The following is a 21,443-nucleotide window of genomic DNA, read 5'->3' on the forward strand; positions in this document are numbered from 1 at the left end:
GGTCCATTCGGACTAGTGTGGTGCTGAGGTGTCACCCACCACATGGCTGCACTCAGGTTCCCATCCCTGAGGTGGTTTGTCATGTGGTGGGTGGGGCAATGCACTGTAATCATTACATGCTTCTTACCCCTCTCTTTGAGGTCACTTACTGCATCTTCAGCTCAAATGGCATGCAGTACCATGTGACACAAGATTAAGCAGGGAATTACAGATTGTCGGGTAACACTTTACTTGAGGGGGCACAAATAATGTAGTAGCAGTCTCTTACTTAATGTATTAATTAATCAGAAATTAAGTGTTAGCTATGTACTTATCCCATGTTCGTTCATCATTAATCAATCATAACAGTTCATGTATTTCATGCAGTTACTATATTTGCTCATGATTTGTACTTGAGTAGTAACTGAAATACTACGTTCCTTGTGCTCCCTGAAGTAAAGTGTTACTGATTATTGTATGTGAAGTGTCTTCTATTTAGAATTTAGAAGTCAATTTGACAGATGGATAAAAATACAAATGAAAAGCAAAAACTTGGGTGGGTGGTACTCTGGTACAGATGCCTCAAATGGAGTGATATTGCAAGATAGTAATACATACCACACCACCGTGTAATCCTTTCATAAATGAGGGACAAGTGGAACTATGTGACATGAAAACTTTAAAAATGATTAATTTACTTAAATACGAAAATTACCCGATTTCCCAGTAGTATCTGTGCTTCAGGATCTTGAGGGTAAGTAGACACCTTTCTCACTTCTCCATGCCTACATCTCTCATCTATTTTTAACCTAGTAGCTGGTGTCCAAGTAACTCACTTTAAAGAATTAAGATGCCATTTTTATACATTTTTTTGCACATAAAAATTACTGAATAAGCTACAGGCAGATATACATAGATAAGTCCTTCACATCATAAAGCCTGTCCATTTTCACATTCAGAGTAGGATTTTCTGTCTATATACTACATTGCTTGAATGAGAAGAAGTGTTCCTTCTTTCGATAAGCCAGAACTTTCTCTGCCTGACACTCAGAAACTGGTACTGTACATATTCGCACGTCTGCAGCAGCTGCCCTGTTCGGTGCCTGAGTGTCAGGTGGCCCTTGTGCCATCTTGATTTCACAGTGTTATTGTTACTGAACTAAAAGGCTTCAGTCATTCATCTAAAACTCTATGTGCATAAGAATTGAATTCAACTAATGAATGTGTGTTGCAAGCAATCAGACTTACTTCAATGTTCTTCTTACTCCGATTTGGGCAACTACACAAAGAAAAAGTAATTATGGAAGTAGGTGGAAGTGTGGAGGCTCAGAACAAAATTCCCTTCTGAATTACTGAATGAGCGGCCATGCAGTAGATGTTACCATATGTTCACCACAAAAGAGCAGTAAGGTCTTGAATATGAGTATGATTCTCAGAATCAAATGAGGCATTTTCCACTGCTGAGCCTATTTCCCTGTGCCTGATGTGTAGCCCATTAGCTGGAAGGGCAGTGCTAATAAGCACAAGCACATGGAAAATAAATGCCTTGTGTTTCCCTAGATTGATGAAGGTAGCCCAACATTTAGCGGAGAGTGACAAACACCTTGGAAAGCCTAATAATGACTATATAATCAATGAATGTAACAAAGACACTTGTATTCCCTGAAATAAAAAATACACAATATATACTATTAAGGTGAATTAAACATTTTTTTAAATTTTATTTTTGTTAATAGGTTAAACTTTCCGCACACCTAAGAGTAAGATGGTTATTTTGGTCATTTTATTTCTCACAGCTTCAGACAGTAGATTATCAGCGTACAGGTGTGCTCTGATAGAAGTTTCTGGAATCTAATAAAGTCTGCTGTCAAGTTTAGCTTAGCTTAGCTAAATAGCTGTGACTGAGAGAGGTAGAAGGAGATGATGAATGGATCGGAGAAGAGCAAAAGAAAGAAGAACAATGACAATCATGACTTGTTGCAGGTAAATCTTGGCAAATAAGGCGAATGAAGAATCTAGAAACCTCTACTTTTCACTAATACTTCAGTGCCTCTAAATAAGTACATTTCTTTGTGTCTCCAGTATTCTGATAGAATCCTCTATCCAATTATTAGGGATTCAACCAGACAGGGTCACAAGTATGCTATACTATCTAGATATGTCTCTGGACCTGTCTTCACACACCCTTGGACATAGAAGGACCTAGAAGATGCCAGCTGATCCAAGTGGAATGTGGAGTGTAGATAAGATTTCTATACCAGAGTTTATTTAATGGACATAAGTGTTGAGGTCCTAATGCTTGTGTTCATATATGTGTACACTGGGGCTGACTGAACAATTCCCAGTACTACAATGGAGTTCCTGGTTCCTGTACCTCAGGAACCTGAACCACCACTCCCACAGTCCCGTGTTCCCTTCAGATGGGAAACAGCAGCATTGACAGAGAAGGCAGCGGGAAGATGGAGGGATGGCAAAATAGGACATATTTTAAAATTGTCAAGAAAGACACAAGGAATGATCGCAAAGGGGGGGGGGGGTGTAACTGGCTACTACAACCTACTTCACCCTACAAACAAACACATGCAAATTTCAAAGTCAAGGACAAAGCGCCCATATCCAAGTTCCAACTAGCCATGATTTCCCCCCAGTTTTCCTATCAATCTACACAAACACTTCCTATAACAATAGCTTGTTCTCCACAAAGACCCTTAACTCAACCCAAATCTCCACTGTTACTTAACACTGTTGTTAAGGCAGGGCAGTAAAAACCAGCTTCACATCTGAGCTTCACATCTGTCTGCTACACCATCTTTACTCAAGCTAGCATATGCAAGTAACAGGAGGGAAAGTCCATTTACTGTATATTTAATACAAACACTCAACACAACCACAGACCTTGGCTGGCATTTATGTCTGGATGAGAATATGTTTGTGCCTCTGTGTGTGTATTATGGTTGAGGGGGGTCCTGTTGATGAGCATGAGTGATATTAGACTGGGAATGAGAGGAGGAGATGGGGATGGAACGGGGGGGGGGGGGGGGGGGCAAGTCACAGCAGCCTAGTGTTACATTGCGAAGGTTGAGCGCAGACATCAATAGACGATTAGGGCATGTCCTTCCTCTCGGCCATGGATTCTTTAATGATCTGAAACACAAAAGACATGAGAGTGCTGATGGACCCAGTTTGTGGGTGAGAGCTGTGAGCATGTGCATGTACATATCTGCGCATGTGTGTCTGTGTATTGAGCATATGCATATCTGCGCATGTGTGTCTGTGTATTGAGCATGTGCATATCTGTGCATGTGTGTCTGTGTATCGAGCATGTGCATATCTGCGCATGTGTGTCTGTATATTGAGCATGTGCATATCTGTGCATATGTGTCTGAATTTTGAGCATGTGCATATATGTGCATGTGTGTCTGTATATTGAGCATGTGCATATCTGCGCATGTGTGTCTGTGTATCGAGCATATGCATATCTGCGCATATGTGTCTGTATATTCAGCATGTGCATATCTGCGCATGTGTGTCTGTATATTGAGCATGTGCATATCTGCGCATGTGTGTCTGTATATTGAGCATGTGCATATATGTGCATGTGTGTCTATGTATTGACCACAGCAACAGGACATTGTGTGCCCAGAGGTGTTGCTTTTGGATAGCAAGAAAGGCATTTTCCTGGGCCCCTGAGATGGGAAGGCGCCCCAAAGGGTGGCCGATTACACAGTATACTGCAGTGAAAATAAAGTCTGTGAATTTCTACGTATGTTGTAAAAATAACAATACTATACATAATAATAAGAAGAATTATAATACAATATTAATAAAAGTGATTACACACGGTACTGTACTGTATCTCAAACTGACAAACTGCTGAAGCTGTGCAATATTTTCATGAACGTCAAAGTAGTATGCGCGTTCATTATTACAAACCATTGTATTTAACACAATTTTAAAATATAATAACCTTTATGACAGATTGTTCGTAAGTACGAGTTGTCCGTAAATTATTAAGCCAGGGACTGACAGTACAAAATTGCTGATTATTTATTTGGACTAATATAATGCTACTAATTTTTACCATGGGGCCTTCTAAATTATCCTCTGTGTGAACCTCAAAATGTTTAATTTAACTTTAAAGCATTTTATAAGTGAATAAGTTACATTTTCCTGTTTTGTTTCCTGGTGAATCTCAGCAGGTTCTTGTTCATATAATCAATGCATGTAAGGACAGTGGGGAAAAGTTCAGTCAGTTGTAATGCCCTTTGGGCTACAAATACAAAAAACTAAAAAGAACACTAAAGAGGCAATAAACTAAGATGGGTTTTGTAAAATACAGTCTCCAGAGCAGCACATGTGGCTGCACCGTAAATACTGCACTTTGTGTTCGTTGCTTGCGCAGAGGTTCGTGTGGAGGTGGAGCCGGCTGCACTGTGGACATTACCTCCCCATCTCTTGTTTCGACAGTCCTCACTAGGATGCTCCTCTTCACGTGGGCCTCAGGGGAGAGTTTGGTGTCCAGGCTGGACTCTGGAAGAGAGGTTTTAAGAGAGATTTAACATGTGAAGGACTGTTTACACATCTGCCATTAAATACTTATGTACACACAGATGGGTAAAATTATATTTAATAGTTTTTATTATTAATAGTAATTGCTAGTTAGTAAACCTATTGAACCTGAGGCAATTATGTACTATTAGTTGTAGATTTTGATTTTGGCAACGGAAAGACAATTTGACAGTATATAAGACAGTTTAACTTCTAGCGACAATGCTTTTCTGTTTACACAGGGACATGTTTGAAGATTGAGTGCAGTAAGTGATTTGCTGGTTTTCCTCCTTACAATAGGGTGCTTGTTTTGAGAAATAAACAACTTCCCTTTATAGCACCATTTTTCAAAACCATTATAAATGGAGGTACTAGGCCAGCATTACAGGAACAGTTTAACAGAGAGATATTTTAAAAATATATGTTTTAAAAACAAAATTGGAGGTGTGGTATATTTTTATGTTGTAAAATTAAACATTTGCAAATTGGGAAAAGACAAGAATATTTGAAAAATAATGCATTCATTCACTTAGCATTAACTTTTTGTTACATGGGCTCACGTACTATAATTTGGCAAATATGACATGGTGTGTTTTCTGTAAATATGACAGATCATGCAAAAAAGTGAAGGACCACAAATATTACCAGTTTGAGTAGAGCTTTCCTTCAGCATGTAAAAAAGCGTGAAATAGCATTATTTGGCTAACCTGTGGGAATAACATTGTTCTGAAATATGTCTAAAACAGCTTTTAATTGCTATGACCTCTTTCGCTGTATACACAGTTACAGGATTTGGACAAATTAACAGAAATACCACATAACAGAGTCTTTTAACATTGAAGTGGTTAAATCATAATTACAAATGCAGCTATTGAGTCTTCTTATGTTAACTGCCAATTAGCAGTATGTGTCAGCTATAAATGTGGTTTTACAATCAGCACTTTAATGTGAATTTTTCAAGGAAGTCAAGGCAACTAAACCGGGTTCCAAAGAGTCTGTGCCAGAGCTGCAGGTGCATCAGTCATAAAAATGGCAAAATTATTTAGTGGAGTCAGGGGGAATAGTCATGGCGGCATGGCCATACAGAGAACTGCACTGGAACAGTGGAACAGTGGTAACAGCTCACTGGCATGTATAGATGGACACTTAAGATCGTTGCTAAACACAGACACTCAAAAATGACCAAAGAATTGAATCGTCACCTCTGTGACCTCATCTCAAAAAAACCATACATTGCAAGCATCACAGAGTTGGGATTTATGGCAGGGTTGCCATTCCGAAACTGCTTGTACCCAAGGCCAGCACATAAAATAGCATAACCTGTACCCCTGAGCAATGTAAAAAAAAAAGTAATATAATCTGATGAGTCATGCTTCTTACATCTGGATGGGTTTACACCACAAGATGCACGCGACCTGCTGTGTTTCTTAGTACGGGCAGCATCCTCATGGGAGTCATTCAATCTGATGCTTGCACTGCATGGTCGTGCAACGGTCAAGAAATATGAGGCCGTTTTACAGGGCCAGGTGCACCCTAAACAAATACTGCTCCCTCATGATGCACGTAACTTCTCAAAAAAGAAATTCATAGTTTGGAAAGTTGAAGGTTCCCATTGTGAGTCTGATCCTTCTGTGCAGAGTGGGCCGTGTGCTTCTGCGGCCATCGATGTCTTACCTCTGATTTGAAGGTTGGAGAAGCTTTGTATTGGGACAGTGATCCTGGAAAGGAGACACAACCTGGACTGAGTTAAGGAATCTCCCCATGTCATTCACTCTAACACTAAGCGTGTTCTGTTGCATCATTCTTCATAAACTGAGTGCTACAACTGGCCTGCCCTTTTTCCTTGTTTGAATAACTTTCTAAAAAAGCCTTTGCTTCTCTGCTTTATCTTACATCGTCCCTAGTCTCTGTTATCATCTGGTGTGATTTTCGTCTGTTCGTCCTGGTCTCTGTCTCTTTTGTTATATAAGCACCTTCGATCTTTTCAAACCAGTTTGCTTTCTATCCATCTCACTTATGTCTCTCAAGATTCACCCTCTCATCAGTCCTACATTCTCCCATCTGTTCATTTTTCTCCTCCCCCTTTCAACTAGCACTGCTGCTGCACTTAACTGTTGTTGCTGTTGCGCATGAGTGAAAACTCCTTTACGTGATCAGATTCTTCCTTTCCATTCACTCTGAACTCCTCCTCTCTTCCCTCTAATTTTTCCCCTCTCACCGGTTCTCTTCTCCCTCCAGGAGCTTGCGGTAGGTGGCAATTTCGATGTCCAGAGCCAGCTTGACGTTGAGAAGGTCTTGGTACTCCTGCAGGTGGCGGGCCATCTCCTCCTTCAGTGTCTGGATCTCATCTTCCAGGCGACTCACGTTCTCATGGTAATTGGCTGTCTCCACGGCAAAGCGGTCTTCCATGTCACGCAGCTGCCGCTCCAGAGAATCATTCTACAGGGCTCAGAGAGACTCCATCTTACACTCTCAGTTATAGTTTGCAACTTTTGTACCCTGAAGAGTACAGATTCCAGGGCCATTGGCTTTGTGCCACTTTGAGCTTGAACAGATCTAATATACACTGCTCAAAAAAATTGAAGGAACACTTTTTAATCAGAGTACAGCATCAAGTCTATTAAACATCTGGGATATTGATCTGGTCAGTTAAGTAGCGGAGGGGGTTGTTAATCAGTTTCAGCTGCTTTGGTGTTAATGAAATTAACAACAGGTGCACTAGAGATGCAACAATGAGACGACCCCCAAAACAGGAATGGTTTAATAGGTGGAGGCCTCTGCCATTTTTCCCTCCTCATCTTTTCTGGCGGTTTTTTTCACTAGCTTTGCATTTGCTGACGGTCAGTGTCACTACTGGTAGCATGAGGCGACACCTGGACCCTACAGAAAATGCACAGTCAGTCCAATTCCTTCAGGATGGCACATGAATACGTTCGATTGCCAGAAGGTTCACAGCACAAGCTCAATGGCATGGAGGAGATTCCATGAGACAGGTAGTAACACTAGGAGAGCTGGATAGCTGGAGCTGGTCCTTAAGCCATCAGCAGGACCAGTATGTGCTCCTTTTTGCAAGGAGGAACAGGATCAGCACTGCCAGAGCCCTACAAAATGACCTCCAGCAGGCCACTGATGTGAATGTCTCTGACCATACAATCAGAAACAGACTTCATGAGGGTGGCCTGAGGCCCCGACGTTCTCTAGTGGGCCCTGTGCTTACTGCCTGGCACCTTGGAGCTCAATTGGCATTTTCCATAGAATACCAGAATTGGCAAGTCCGCCACTGGTGCCCTGTGCTTTTCACAGATGAGAGTAGGTTCATCTTGATCATATGTGACAGACATGAAAGGTTCTGGAGAAGCTGTGGAGAAAGTTATGCTGTCTGTAACATTGTTCAGCATGACCAATTTGGTGGTGGGTCAGTGATGGAGGGATGCCCAGACCTCTACAGGCTAGACAATGGCACCTTGACTGTCATTAGATATTGGGATGAAATCCTTGGGCCCACTGTCAGACCCTACGTTGGTGCAATAGGTCCTGGGTTCCTCCTGGTGCATGACAATGCCCAGTCTCATGTGGTGAGAGTATGCAGGCAGTTCCTGGAGGATGAAGGAATTGATACTATTGACTGGCCCCCACGCTCGCCTGACCTAAATCCAGTGGAACACCTCTGGGACATTATGTTACGGTCCATCCAACGGCGCCAGGTTGCACCTCAGACTATCTAGGAGGTCAGTGATGCCCTGGTCCAAATCTGAGAGGAGATGCAGGACACCATCCCTTGTCTCATTAGGACCATGCCCCGATGTCGTCAAGCATGCATACAAGCACGTGGGGTCCAAACAAACTACTGAGTACAATTTTGAGTTGCTGCAATGAAATTTTGGAAAAATGGACTAGCCTGCCACATAATTTTTTTCACTATGATTTTGGAGTGTCTTTGCCCTCTGTAGGTTTGTAATTTTCATTTCCATCAAACAATGTGGCTTCCTTTCATTCGTACTGTAACACATTACCCAGTCTACATCAGTATAGATATCCAGAATGATTGTTTCCCATTGATATCTGATGTGTTTTCAAAGTGTTCCTTTAATTTTTTGAGCAGCGTATATTTACATTAATGGGGAAAGCAAGCATATAACAATAATAATGTATGCTAAAATTAACAATTGTTGAAATTACCAAATAATTTAAGAAACAATATAATGTTCTTCTCTATACTGCAGTGTCATTTAAAGGCTTATTCACTGAACTAGAACAAGAATATGTCCTACATGGAGCTGCTTGGCGGACACTCACAGTTCCACGAAGGGCTTCCAGGTCACAGGTCAGAGCCTGGATCTGCCGGCGGTATTCATTGGCCTCCTGCTTGGCCAGTCTCAGTGCTTCTCCATTACGGTTGGCTGCATCAGTCAAATCGGCAAACTGAACAAGTTGAAAGCAAACTGTTAAACTGGGCTCTGCTAAGTGCTAAAAAACAGACCAAGCTGGTGCTGAGGATATGCTGAAAACTGGTGAACAAAACAGATTTAATTGTCACACATATAATTTTTCTGCCCACAGAGTTGTGGTTTACTGTAATTTCCCAGTTGTACCATTAGGGCAGCACTGACGTTTTACACAGAGTACTTCACGCTAATCCATCCAGCTTCTGACCAGTCTTTCTATGACCGGATCATTGAAAGGTTGGAACCTGTTCCAGGAAACAAGGGTAGACCCTGAACAGCAGGCCACACAGGCACTGACAAACTATGGGCAGTTTAGAGATGTTAATTCACCTAACCATGCATTCTGGATGGCAGGAGGAAACTCAACATGCAAAGATGGGCTGCGAAGCCCAAGCACTATAGGTGTGAAATGACGACTCTACCCACTGGAGCCACCTTCATAAGAACCAGGTTCCTCTGAATGAAGACCCCACCCTGAAGGAGACTTATGGAAAGAGAGAGCAAAGAGGGAACATCGGTGGGGAACCTAATGCAGACCTTGGAGCGGTACAGCTCCTCCGTCTCCTGCATGTTGGAGGCTGCCATGGCTTCATACTGGAGCCGGATGTCCTTCAGAGCGGCAGTCAGGTCAGGCTTGGACATGTCGATGTCCACATGAACCTGCTGGGCCATCAGCTGCTCCTGCAGCTCACGCAGCTCCTAGGGGAAGCCCAGCACAGCACATATGAAAGGCAAGGTGGACTGCAGTGGACTGTAGGGACCGTGCTCCCGTACTGTGTGCTGTCAGACAGGAAATGCCAGAGTGGAAACAACCACTTTGCAAAAAATTACTTCTTTTGCTGAGAAATGTCACAACAAAGCAAACCATGTAGCTACTTCTAATTTGTTAGCAGTTTCTGATAAATATTTATATGGGAGTTGAATATTATTATCTCCTGTATAAGCTGACTCTGTAGTGGTTTAAAAATAATGTTTCTGTTTCCAAAGTAGGTACTCCACAGAGGTATGGCAATGCATTTTACAACAAGAGCAAGAGGGGATAGAAATGTTTAACACTATTCCTCAAAACAACATGAAAGGCTCAAAACGTTATAAACCCAAACTAATTCTCAACAGGTAAAAGAGATACTCATGATTAGGGATGTAACGGTACACAAAAATCACAGTTCTGTATGTACCTTGGTTTTGAAGTCACAGTTCGGTGTGTTTTTTAGTACAGTGGGGGTAAACATAAGTGTACTCTATTCACATTAGCAGCTTTCAGCTTCGTATTAGAACAGTGCAACATATTGTCTCAAAAAATACAAAGTATAACAAAATAAATATCCATTATGGTGCAGCAGTTGAAGATCTTCAAGTACTAGTTTGTCTGTGTTCTCAATAACTATGCATGCATGCGTAGCAGCATGGCTTCATCCGCCCCTTTCCGAATGTGATTTGGGGGAAACACACAAACACACAAAGATAGAAAGGTTCTCCACTTACTGCGTTCGTTCAGTACATATGTGTACCAAACCGAAATACCCTTACCAAAATTATTGGTACGAATACGAGTACTGAACCCCGACACCCGAAAAATATTTAAACATTTTAATTTAATATCTAAATATTAAATTACAAAAACTTTATTAATGTAAAAACAAATTTTCCCAAGTTCAAACTCTATTTCAGAATCAGAATCTTTCTTATTACTTGGTAAGTATCTATTCTGACTCTGAGTCATAGTCACATGTTTCTGACAACAATGATGGATTTTTTGCCTTCTACAAGTTCCCAGATACCGGTGTAGGAGCTGCAATTGTGTTGCCGTGTTGTGATCGCTGTGAGCTTAGTGTGCCCGGTTGAGCGGGGGCGGCAAGGGTCCCTCACCTCCTCGTGAATCTTCTTCAGAAAGTTTATCTCATCCTGCAAGGCATCGATCTTCCTCTCCAGCTGAACGCGGTTCAAGGCCGCCTCGTCCACATCCTTCAGAAAGGCCCCGAGCATGTGAGAGAGGGGGAGGGATAAAAACATAAGAACCTTACAAACGTGAAGAGGCCATTCAGCCCATGGAGCTCATTTGGGAAAAACTTAACTAATAGCTCAGAGTTGTTAAAATCTTATCTAGCTCTGATTTAAAGGAATCCAAGGTTTTGTCTTGCACTACACTAACAATAAGACTATTCCATTCTATATACATCTAAATAAGTCAACTCAAATTCTATTTAAAATATTCTCCTGCTAATTTCCATCTATGGCCACGAGTTCTAGTATTTAAACTAATACTGAAGTAGCCATTTGGCTGAACAGCATCCAGACCTGTTAGACTCTTATATACTTGGATCATGTCCCCCCTTAGTCTCCTTTGCTCAAGGCTGAACAGATTCAGCTCAGCTAACCTCTCCTCATAAAACATTCCTCTAAGACCAGGAATCATTCTTGTAGCCTAATGTTGCACCTTTTCCAAGGCAGCAATGTCCTTTTTAAGGTATGTTGACCAAACCTGCACACAATATTCTAGGTGGGGTCTTACCAAGGAATTATATAATCATAGCATCACCTCCCTTGACTTAAACTCCACACACCTAGATATGTAACCCAACATCCTATTGGCCTTTTTTATTGCTTCCCGACACTGGCGAAAGTGGAACATGGAAGCATCAACATACACAATGGGGTCTTTCTCACAATCAGCTATCTTTATTTCAGTGGAAATCATAAAAATTTCTGCTCCCTGCATGGATTACCATACATTTATCTACATTAAATTTCATCTGCCAGGTATCAGCCCAGTTGCTAGCCTCTCCGCTGCTAGATCAGTATTTGCTACACCACCCACCTTGGTGTCATCTGCAAATTTAACCAGTTTACTGTATGCATTGGTGTCAATATCATTAATGTAAATTAGGAACAATAGTGGTCCTAAAATTGAACCCTGCGGTACCCCACTATGAACGCAGGCTCACTGTGACATTGTGCCTCTAATAACTACTCGCTGCTTCCTATCTGTTATCCACTTTTCGATCCAAGCTGCTACAGTTCCTAAAATCCCTGCAGCTTTGAGCTTAAGCAAGAGCCGTTTGTGGGGGTGAAGCATCAGCCAGTCAAACAGTGCAGTTTTAGAGCGAAGGAAGTGGGGGGCAGTGGGCATGCTCACATGTCTGAAGGCATTGATGTTGTTTTCTGCCTCTGCCCGCTGGTTCATTTCATCCTGCAACCTGATAGGAGGAAAAGAAAAAAGCTCAGTTTAGATGTGACATTACCTTATTAGTGGGTCATACTTAGAGCGGATATTATATTTCTCTCAGACCTAATAAATAATTATCCAGAATATGTGTAATTGCTCTGGAAATCACCCCAGTTGTACATGTAGTTAAAATTTCATTACTGGTCTACACTCCTTATTAACAATACACACACACAAACACACACACACATAGATTAGATATCTAAATCTTTATGGGGACCGTCCACTCATTTCTACGTGCATAACCCTAATCCCAACAATGACAACCTTAATACTTACTCATCCCTAACCTTAGCTATAAGTAACCAAACTAAATACAAGAATTTTGACATCTTTACTTTTTTGATTGCATTCACAGATTTTTATAAAATTGAATTTCCCCTTGTGGTGAAAATCACAGGTGGTTTTTATCAGCCAGACACACATCAATGTCTGAGAGATGCCTCTAAGGCCCTGTAGCTGTTGGCTGTGTAGGGGCTCCAGTGTCTGTCTCCATCCTTACATTACCCAGAATCCCAACAAATACATGGTCATTGTCTGTTCTCTTACAAGGGACCCATCTGTAGGCTCAAATGGGGGAGGTTAAATACACATAGAATATACACGAGACTAGCCTGGGGTGTATGGTCAATACTTAGTTCAAAAGATGCTTGATTTTCATATTGAAAATGTATATTTATAAACTGCCACTAAAGGGAAAGTACACATATGTGGATCTTTAGAGGAGAGGTGATGGAAGGTGACAATCAGTCCCATTGCTTATAAAATCCCCCTGCTTCCTCTTGTTGGGAGAAGGGGCAATTTTTTTATTCAGTCCCATGAACCCAGATTCTTAAGCCCAAAGTAAGTTAATCCATTTTCTGCCATGCGTTACAGGTCTCCTTTCTTCTTCCAGGCTCCATGGTACAAGAATTTTTGCTGTCTCTTTTGGAGAGAATCTTTCAACAACTTAAAAAAAAACTCTGTAGGGATGACAGTGCAGTGTACAGGGTCGATGGGTGGATGTGTTTCACTATTCATCAGTATCCTCTTACAAACTAAAATCATATGCTGTATGCAGCATTGGGTATTTCAGGGTCAGAGAGTACAAATCCAGACCAAATATTTGTTTCTACTAACCAGCTGAGTTCTCTGTGAATGTGACTCTTTATGCTCGACTGGTTGGTAGAAACAAAATCTATAGTTTATAGTTTATAGCTATGGAGAGCATAGCACCACACACAGGGCTGGTACTAGAGCCACACTAGGCTGTAGGATTCTGTAGGAACCTTTGCATGGTAAATCCTCTTGGAACAAATCAAAGAACAGGATACAGGACACACATTTTGTGGTATTATCACATTACATTATCATACAAAAGACCAGGCTGAGACATTGGATGTGAAGGATGTCCGGAAAGGCTGCTGTGACCACCCAGTGCGATGTAATCCCCCACATTGGGGGTCATACTGGATGCAAACTCCACTCTGAATAGCAACGCCAGCATCTGGGTTTGAGAGCTCTTCTAATGTCTGCCTTTGTTTCCCTTCCATTAGGCTAATGTATTTACTCACTTTACCTCATACTGCCCAAAAGTTTGAAGACTTTTCTGGTGGCTGGAGCATTTAGGAGAATTTTTCTCAGTACTGGGGAAATCAGCCAGAAGGGATCAGCCAGCAGGGATCAGCCAAAAAGGATCAGCCAGCAGGCCAGAGTTATAGAGAGTGCTGCTTTCCATTTCAGCAGAGCTCTTAATTAGCTTATTTGCTTTAAGTGAGAACTTAAGCAGATTACCTCAAGAAATATGACAGTCCTTTTTGATTTTTAAAAATTCTCTTGCATAGTTGCTGGAACATCAAAATGAACAGCATCAACCTTAAATAAGGCAAATGACTAATCTTTCACCTACAGTTTAAATTATATTAATGGATTCAAAAGGCACATTTGAAGAGCACATATAGATTTGTTATAGATACTCTGCAATTTCACATAAATTTAGCACTAAAAGTTTGCACAAATAAAATTTAGATAACATGACGTTCTCTGAATGATTCATAGAGAAGCTAAGCAATCTAAGAGCGCCTGAGGAGAACGTTAAGTCAGTATAAAATCAGTAAACTCCCCTGAAACTGGGAGTTTGATTCCTCTATTTTTGGAGCCAAAATGAAGTCTACTCTGAGCGTGTACTGTCATCTCTGAGGAAAGCTAGTAGGTGTAAAATAAATAAAAACTGAATGTGATTAAGTGGGTGTGTATTCAGAACTCTTGACTTTAAAAAGCATATAAAAACTCACATATAATGATCATCAGTAAATTTAACTACAGGCCTGTTGGGGAGACATAATCAACATTCTTATCCCCTTTGACAACAGAGTGTGCCCGTGTGAAAATGCAGACCATAATATGAAAAAAGGAGACGGCGTATCCCACAACTGCCAGCATACAAAGACCAGGCCACCCCATTGTGTGGTGAAAAGAACGCACAGCATCTGTCTGAATAACTTAGCATTCAGAGCAGAAGGGGAGGGGGCTTCCCGTAATAAATAAGGAGGGCAGGAATCTGGGGTCATTTGCGCTCATAGTACCTCAGTTTTTCGCTGAACAGTTCAAACAAGCAAGTTGCTTATTTCGCCAAACTTGCTGAATAAGTGGTTCTGGAAAACACCAAACTCAGATAATGACTCAATGACTCTGAATACGGTGCCATATTTATGATACAAAAGATAACTGGCAACAATTAATACAGGACTGGCATCTGTTCTATATGCATTCTAAACGTTTTCATTCATTCTTTCATATTCTAACCACTTACCCAGGTCAGGGTCACCAAGAGAGGCCTGGAGTCTATCCCAGGCACCGCAGGGCACAAGGCAGTGTTATACCCTGAGCAGGATGCCAGTCACCGCAGGGCACACACACAATGGGCAATTTTATGGGCAGCAATTAGTCTAACTACCTATCTTAAGGCTGTGAGAGGGAAACCCACAGAACACGAGAAGCCGCAAACTCCACAGATACACATAGAGAGTAGAGGTGTGAGGAAACAGTGCCACTCACCCTAAAATTTGTTTTGACTTTTATTCATATCTTTACTGTTTATTCATATCAACTCATTTTGCAATGAATGAAACATCAACATGAACCTCAACTCAGCCAGACAGTATGCAGCTCTGCTGGAGAACAAGATACTCTAACTGCAGCCTAATATGTCATTTTTTGTGGGGTCCCTTGTGATCCCATATAATGTGTGTGATAACATCCCATTCAGGCGTTACTTTAGCTATGAGCGTGAAAGTACAGAAGAGGGCAAACCGCACTTCAAAGGACTATTTTTATCAGCTTAAAATGGCACATGGGACTGGCCACTACCTTGTACATGTACCACTCCTTTGTAAAACGTACAATATTTACAGTATATGTTTACATTACTCTGTGTTTATGTATTCATTGTTATAATTCTCCTCTTATGCTTTGTCTTATGGAGTTAGGGTTTATCTGTACTCTGCCTTTACCACCTTAATTTGTATTCCTAACCTGTGTGCACATTCATTGGTGCTCAGAAGGATGTGCAGAGTATGATTTTCACTATATAGCATAACGGACTGTTTACTGTGCATAAGACAATAAATTCTTGGATCTTTTAGGGTGATACATTCGCCGGTGGAACTGACTTTCCTGTAGTTGATATATGTAAATCTACATCCTGCCCGCCACACACACGTGCAGTTCTCACTCCCTCCTTACTTCTGCTTGAGCGCAGCCAGATCTGCCGCCAGGTTGTCCCTCTCGATCTCCAGGCGCGCCTTGCCTGCATTCAGGCCGTCCACCTGCTTGCGCAGCTCCCGCAACTCCTCCTGGTAGATGTCCCCAAGGCGGCTTGGCTCCTTGCCCCGCAGCTGGTTCAGCTCGGCCACCAGCACCTTGTTCTGCTGCTCCAGGAAGCGCACTTTCTCGATGTAGCTGGCGAAGCGGTCATTCAGGCCCATCAACTCCACCTTCTCGTTGGTGCGCGTCTCGCGGTACTGCGCCTTCAGCAGCGAGTCCGCTGAGAAATCCAGCCGGTCGGAGGTGCCGGCACCCAGCAGCAGGGTCCCCCCCGAAAGACGAACTGACCGGGGGCTGCTAAGCTGGGAGTACCGGCTGGACGACAGGCTGGTGCGGCCCCCAGCGCTGCCCTGACCCCCAAAGCGCTTCCTGTAGGACGACGCCACTCTCTGACTCTCCATCGCTAGTAAGTAAGTCCGGACAGTTTCTAAGGGCTTTTATAGGGACAGACCCCCCCTCCCCAGAATTGGGCCTGGTCATGGGGGGAGTGGTGGATTAGAGTGTGTGGATAGGGGGTGCCGAGGGTGGGGATGGGGGGTCGCATCCTCTGAGCCAGAGATTTCTTTGTGCTCTTCCAATCAGCGCCAAACGTTTCCCAGCCCTGTCTGCCACACATGAATAGAATTTAGTCTGATGGCGATTCAACGGTCGCTCACGCAAGCGCAGGAGAAGAAAGGAGCAGAAAAAAAACACAGCAAGAGGGAACTGTGGCCAGAGCGCTCTCTGTTATAATCGAGAGGTGAGTCACATGGAGGTCAATGCCTTCATGCTTTGCAGACTGAAATGTTACTGCAAGTTGTGGGATTACCATGAAATCACACATTAGGACTCTGTGGGTGACGGGGCTAACATGTAGCAATGCTAATCAGACTGCGTACATGCATCTATTAAGACGGGTGTAGAATGTATCATTTTCAGAATGTTACCTTAAGCAACTTCATGAACTAAAGTAAAAATGTGACTAAACACCAAAATTAAATATTGAACTCTTACTACAAGCACAAATATAAGCACATGACCATATGGAGGGTGGCATGGTGGTTAGCACTTTCGCCTCACACCTCTGGGATGGGGCTTCTCTGCCATGGCTTCATGTGTAGAGTTCTCACCATGTCATCATGGGGTTTCCTCGAGGGGCTCTGCTTTCCCCCCACAGTCCAAAAACACACTGAGGTTAATTGGAGTTGCCAAATTGCCTGTAGATGTGCATGTGTGAGTGTGCTCTGCAATGGGTTTGGTGCTCCATTCTGGGTGGTTCCTGCCTTGTGCCTATAGGCTTCCACAACCCTGAGTATGACAAGCAGTTTCAGAACATGGATGGATGGATGAATATATAGTTCAAATAGTTACGATTATAAGCAAAAAAAATACCAAAACAAAAACTTTTTAACTGTCCTTGTTAATTGTTTGATAGATGGCTGGCTAATAGCAAGTCAAGGATTTTTTTCATTTCATGGCTGAGCACATTGTAAACATCGTAATCAGCGTACAACTGCTTGCAGTTTTGCACACACCAAACTGCTAACAACTGCCTTAAGTAACTTACGGTCTGACTTCAAAAGTTCTTGGCAACACTGTCCAACACTGTGATGGGGCAGGGCCTAGCAGCTGATTTACAGGAAAGCCGGCCATTTACATGCCGCTGCTGACGTCCAAATAGCTGCCAGACACACTCATTGGGGCTGGAGACCTGAGTTCATGCCAAGACTTTTTAAGCCTGTCATTGGCACAAAGGAAAAAGAAAATAAAGCAAAGTGTGAAGACTAATGAATAAGGGGGAAGAGCCTTTACATGGAGAGAACACTGGCAGAAATATTTTTATCATCTGAGATCTTTCATTTGATCATTTTGAAAGCAGTAATGAGCCATGGTCCCTGTTACATCACATGCCACTGATGTTTTTAAATCTCTTTGTTTCCAAGGTAATATTCATTCAAAGTGTTTGAACTGAGATCTGGGACCCCCATAAGAGAGAAAATACACACCTGGGGAGGAGGTCTTGGATCTCAATTCAAACACTGATTAAAAATGATTGTACCACCCCCCCAATAATCTTGAGAAGAAGCTATTATCTTGGTGAATATAGTTAGAGGCCTCGTCTTCCATTTGTTACACTTTCACCACCGCACCCCCCCCCCCCCCCAGTGACCACTGACACAATTCCAACTAATTAATTATGCCTCAGCATCATAAATGAATTGATTAAATTACTTAACTAAAGTTAAATATTATATGATCTCACAAATTCCCTCAAACCTGAAACTACATGGCAACAAGCACGGGCTGCTCGGAAAGGCGTGGGAGGTATGTTTTTGTGTGTATGGTGATGTGTTGATGCCTTTGAGACTCACATGAACTAAACAACCTCTTAAAAGACTAACAGAGAACAGTTTCAATAGCTTTTCACCAGTTTCCATGGTAAGCCAAGACAAAGGACTTCAAAAGAGTCAGAGGCAATTCAGTTGACTTACTTTTTGAAGATGTCTGGTGAGTCTTTTATCTCAGATGCAACTGACTTTTCTCACCAAAATGTACAAAATGTCCCGGTTTCACCAGGTGTCATTTCTGAACTGAAACTTACGTAATAAAGTATTAAAAGTAGTGAGAGTATGGAAGTCAATACGGAAAATATCCATATATTTTCTGACCAATTATCCTAGTCAGGATCACAGGGAGGGCTGGAGCAGATCCCAGCCAGCACGGGGCACAGTGCTGGGGTACACCCTGGGTGGGATGCCAGTTACAAAAAATATGTGCAATAAAAAAGGGACAGATCGCAGGCACTCTGGGGTCACTGCAGGGGCAGATAAACTTATCTGGGGGCCCTAGGCTGACATCAGCATAGACATTAAGGTGTTGCCGATTTAACTAAGGGATCTCAAAATTTAAGTGGGAAAGCTTACTGTTGGGGTGGAAGATGCTGGAAGTAAAGTTTGCTGAGTGGGCCTGATATTTTCAAACAGGGGGGCCCCTTGGCTTATTAGCCTAGAATAGCCTATATACTGATCCACCCCTGGGGTCACTGCAACAGCTGAGCTGTGGATAAGAATCAATATAAACTAAAAAAACTGAACCTGAATCCTATCCCAGGAAACATAAAGAAGGGAAAGAACTTGACAGGAATCCCAGTCGGTTAGAGGGCACACGGTCACACACTATGGACAATTTAAAACATGCAAATTTTGTAAACACAGAGCTGAAAAGTAGAAATCAAGCCTATTATGCTGGAGGTATGAGGGTACAGTGCCTAGTAATTGCACAGCAAATAGATATTCTCAAATAAATCCATTCAGAATACATTCCTATATTACATTAACATTCATTATTACAACATCAGTTGTTGAGTCCAGCCCTGGAAAAAGTTGAGACTGTATTGAGATTGTGGCAGATAGTATGAGTCAATCTCTCAGTGGATTCCTGAGTGCAGCTGAAAGGGAGAGAGAGGCAGCCATTTGTCTAGCATGTACGAGGGTATCAGTCAACAAAACAAAATACAAGCCTGCTCCCCAGATCTAAGTCCACCACTGAAAGTTCAGGTGTTTCCAAATCGATGTCTGTTGTACCTAGGAATTTGTCAAAACCATATGTCTGTTTCAGGTTATATGAAGGTAACTAAATCTTGGATGCACACTCCATAATTAGGTAGAGATTTATATCGGTTGATTTTTTAACTAATCCAGGTGATGCTAAAACGCATGGCTCACACTATTCAATGCTCTTCGTTCAGGGCCCATTCTCTGGTCTAGACAGCACAATATATCCTCTCCTAATTGTCCATCCATTGCTTCCCATGTCCACCCATAAAGGAAAAATATCTACACTACTGTCTGACCAATGAGGGGCCTTCGTGCATGTAGCCAGAACCTCCCCACTCAAAATGCGCCTGAGTTTGAACCTGGCTTTGTGCTTTAAATGGGATGGGTAATGGTGGTGGGGGGAGGTCATCCCTCATTGTTGTTTATGGAAGTGAAATCAGTTGCTATCCACAGTCATCGATGTTTTAAAGCCTGGGGATTAACGGTGTGGTCTCATCATTATTGGTGCACAAATTTAGCCGCCCTTTTGAATATTTGCGTCCCCGGTACAAGTTGCCTCAGATTCGGTCTCTGAGGCAATCCCTCCTGGCAGGGAAGCATCTAGAAGTGGGAGAGTTTGATTGAGGTGGAGCCGGACGATCAGGCCTGGAATCTTTCCATTGCAGTAGTGCAGGAGAATGTATGCCTTTGCTGGGTTTTGGTTGGGAGCCAAAGTGCCTCTCCGTGCCCTTTAAGTTTCTGCAGGGTCGAGTGAAGCCACTGATTCATGGCTCCGACATGAACGGCTCACACAGGAGCAGATAAACATGGAGGGGAATTGAAATTCCACTTGGGCTGCTTGTTGGCTCCAGCCAGTCGGCTGACATAGCTGCTGAAGGTGAAGGAGAGGTTAGGTCCTCAGTGCAAACCCTCCACAGTGAATGGCTGCCTGACGGCCCACTTCTCCACAGTATCTCGAAACAGAGTCTTCTGTGGAATCCTGAAACATTTTAGAGAAGAGTACTATTGTGCCTGCAATGAGAAGTTTTCCCGGAAAAAAATGGACATGCAGGTACATCCGCACCCACCGTGAAAATCCCAAAATCAGCGTATCCCTGGATTCTAATAAAAACCACATTGTGGTGCCAGGTACCAAGGTCTTACAGGCAGCTGGCATGTCCAGTAAACCATGCCCATTATGGATGGGCTGTGTGTCTGCTGATTTTGTCTGTGCACCAGGAGAGTACCACTCAAAGGATTAACTGAAACAGACTGACTGGATTGTACAATGAAGTCTGGTGCAAAACAATGGGAGCCTGCAGGCTCGCGGGAGTCCAGGGATATGCTGGTCAGCACTAAAGGCTGGGCGCTGGCAGGTCAGGCTCTGCACAAAAGCCAAGCCACTAAGAGATCTTTACAGAGAACTCGTTAGTCACGCTAACAGGCAAAGAAAACTCCTGTATGGGTTGCAAAGAACATCATGTGGGGAGAAATCCCGATGACATTGAGTGACAAAGGCAAACAGAGAGACACCTCTGTAGCTCACTGATGCAACAGAAAAAGTAGAAAGAATTCACTGTTCAAAGCGCATAATAGCCATCTGAGGAAGACAAGAGTCCGGTGAAAGAGAGCAATGGCGACCCGGGGACAAACACGGCCCATCTTCCCAGAAACAAGACAGCTGAGCTGCTTGGGTGATGATTTATCTTAATGGGGGTTTAAGTACGGAGATGGAGGTGATGTCACAATCAGCAGAGACCAGGCAGATCTTGATCTCAGATAGAAATATATAACCAAATAGGGTTTTGACATTTATCCCGACCTGTGCAGAGACATTCATGTATGTGTAGGATTGTGCCTTCATCACTGCAATGTGAGTAAATTAACAAACAACAAGAACTGGAACGAACTCTAAGGACATTGTCT

The 21,443-nt window shown here is 42.6% G+C and overlaps 1 protein-coding gene across 1 annotated transcript; it reads right to left on the reverse strand.

The window, feature by feature from the left end:
• Positions 1–1,676: 1,676 nt before the first annotated feature.
• LOC125742256 (glial fibrillary acidic protein) lies at positions 1,677–16,403 on the reverse strand. Its single transcript, XM_049014101.1, has 9 exons — positions 15,922–16,403; positions 12,109–12,169; positions 10,842–10,937; positions 9,510–9,671; positions 8,824–8,949; positions 6,746–6,966; positions 6,202–6,245; positions 4,424–4,509; positions 1,677–3,123 (listed from the first exon to the last, which is right to left on the reverse strand). Exons 1-9 carry the CDS (start codon positions 16,401–16,403, stop codon positions 3,082–3,084), a joined length of 1,320 nt encoding a protein of 439 aa, XP_048870058.1. The 3' UTR covers positions 1,677–3,081.
• Positions 16,404–21,443: the final 5,040 nt, after the last annotated feature.

Source organism: Brienomyrus brachyistius, chromosome 5 (assembly GCF_023856365.1).
Source record: "Brienomyrus brachyistius isolate T26 chromosome 5, BBRACH_0.4, whole genome shotgun sequence".
Lineage (NCBI taxonomy): Eukaryota > Metazoa > Chordata > Actinopteri > Osteoglossiformes > Mormyridae > Brienomyrus > Brienomyrus brachyistius.

Bases quoted from the DNA above. Each gene is read 5' to 3' on its own strand.
- LOC125742256 (XM_049014101.1), bottom strand. From the start codon at position 16,403: ATGGAGAGTCAGAGAGTGGCGTCGTCCTACAGGAAGCGCTTTGGGGGT. The intron at 8,950-9,509 runs GTCTGCATTAGG...CAACTTGTTCAG, and splicing joins AGGAGCTGTACCGCTCCAAG to TTTGCCGATTTGACTGATGC. The intron at 6,246-6,745 runs GTGAGAGGGGAA...TCTCCTTTCCAG, and splicing joins CTGGAGGGAGAAGAGAACCG to GATCACTGTCCCAATACAAA.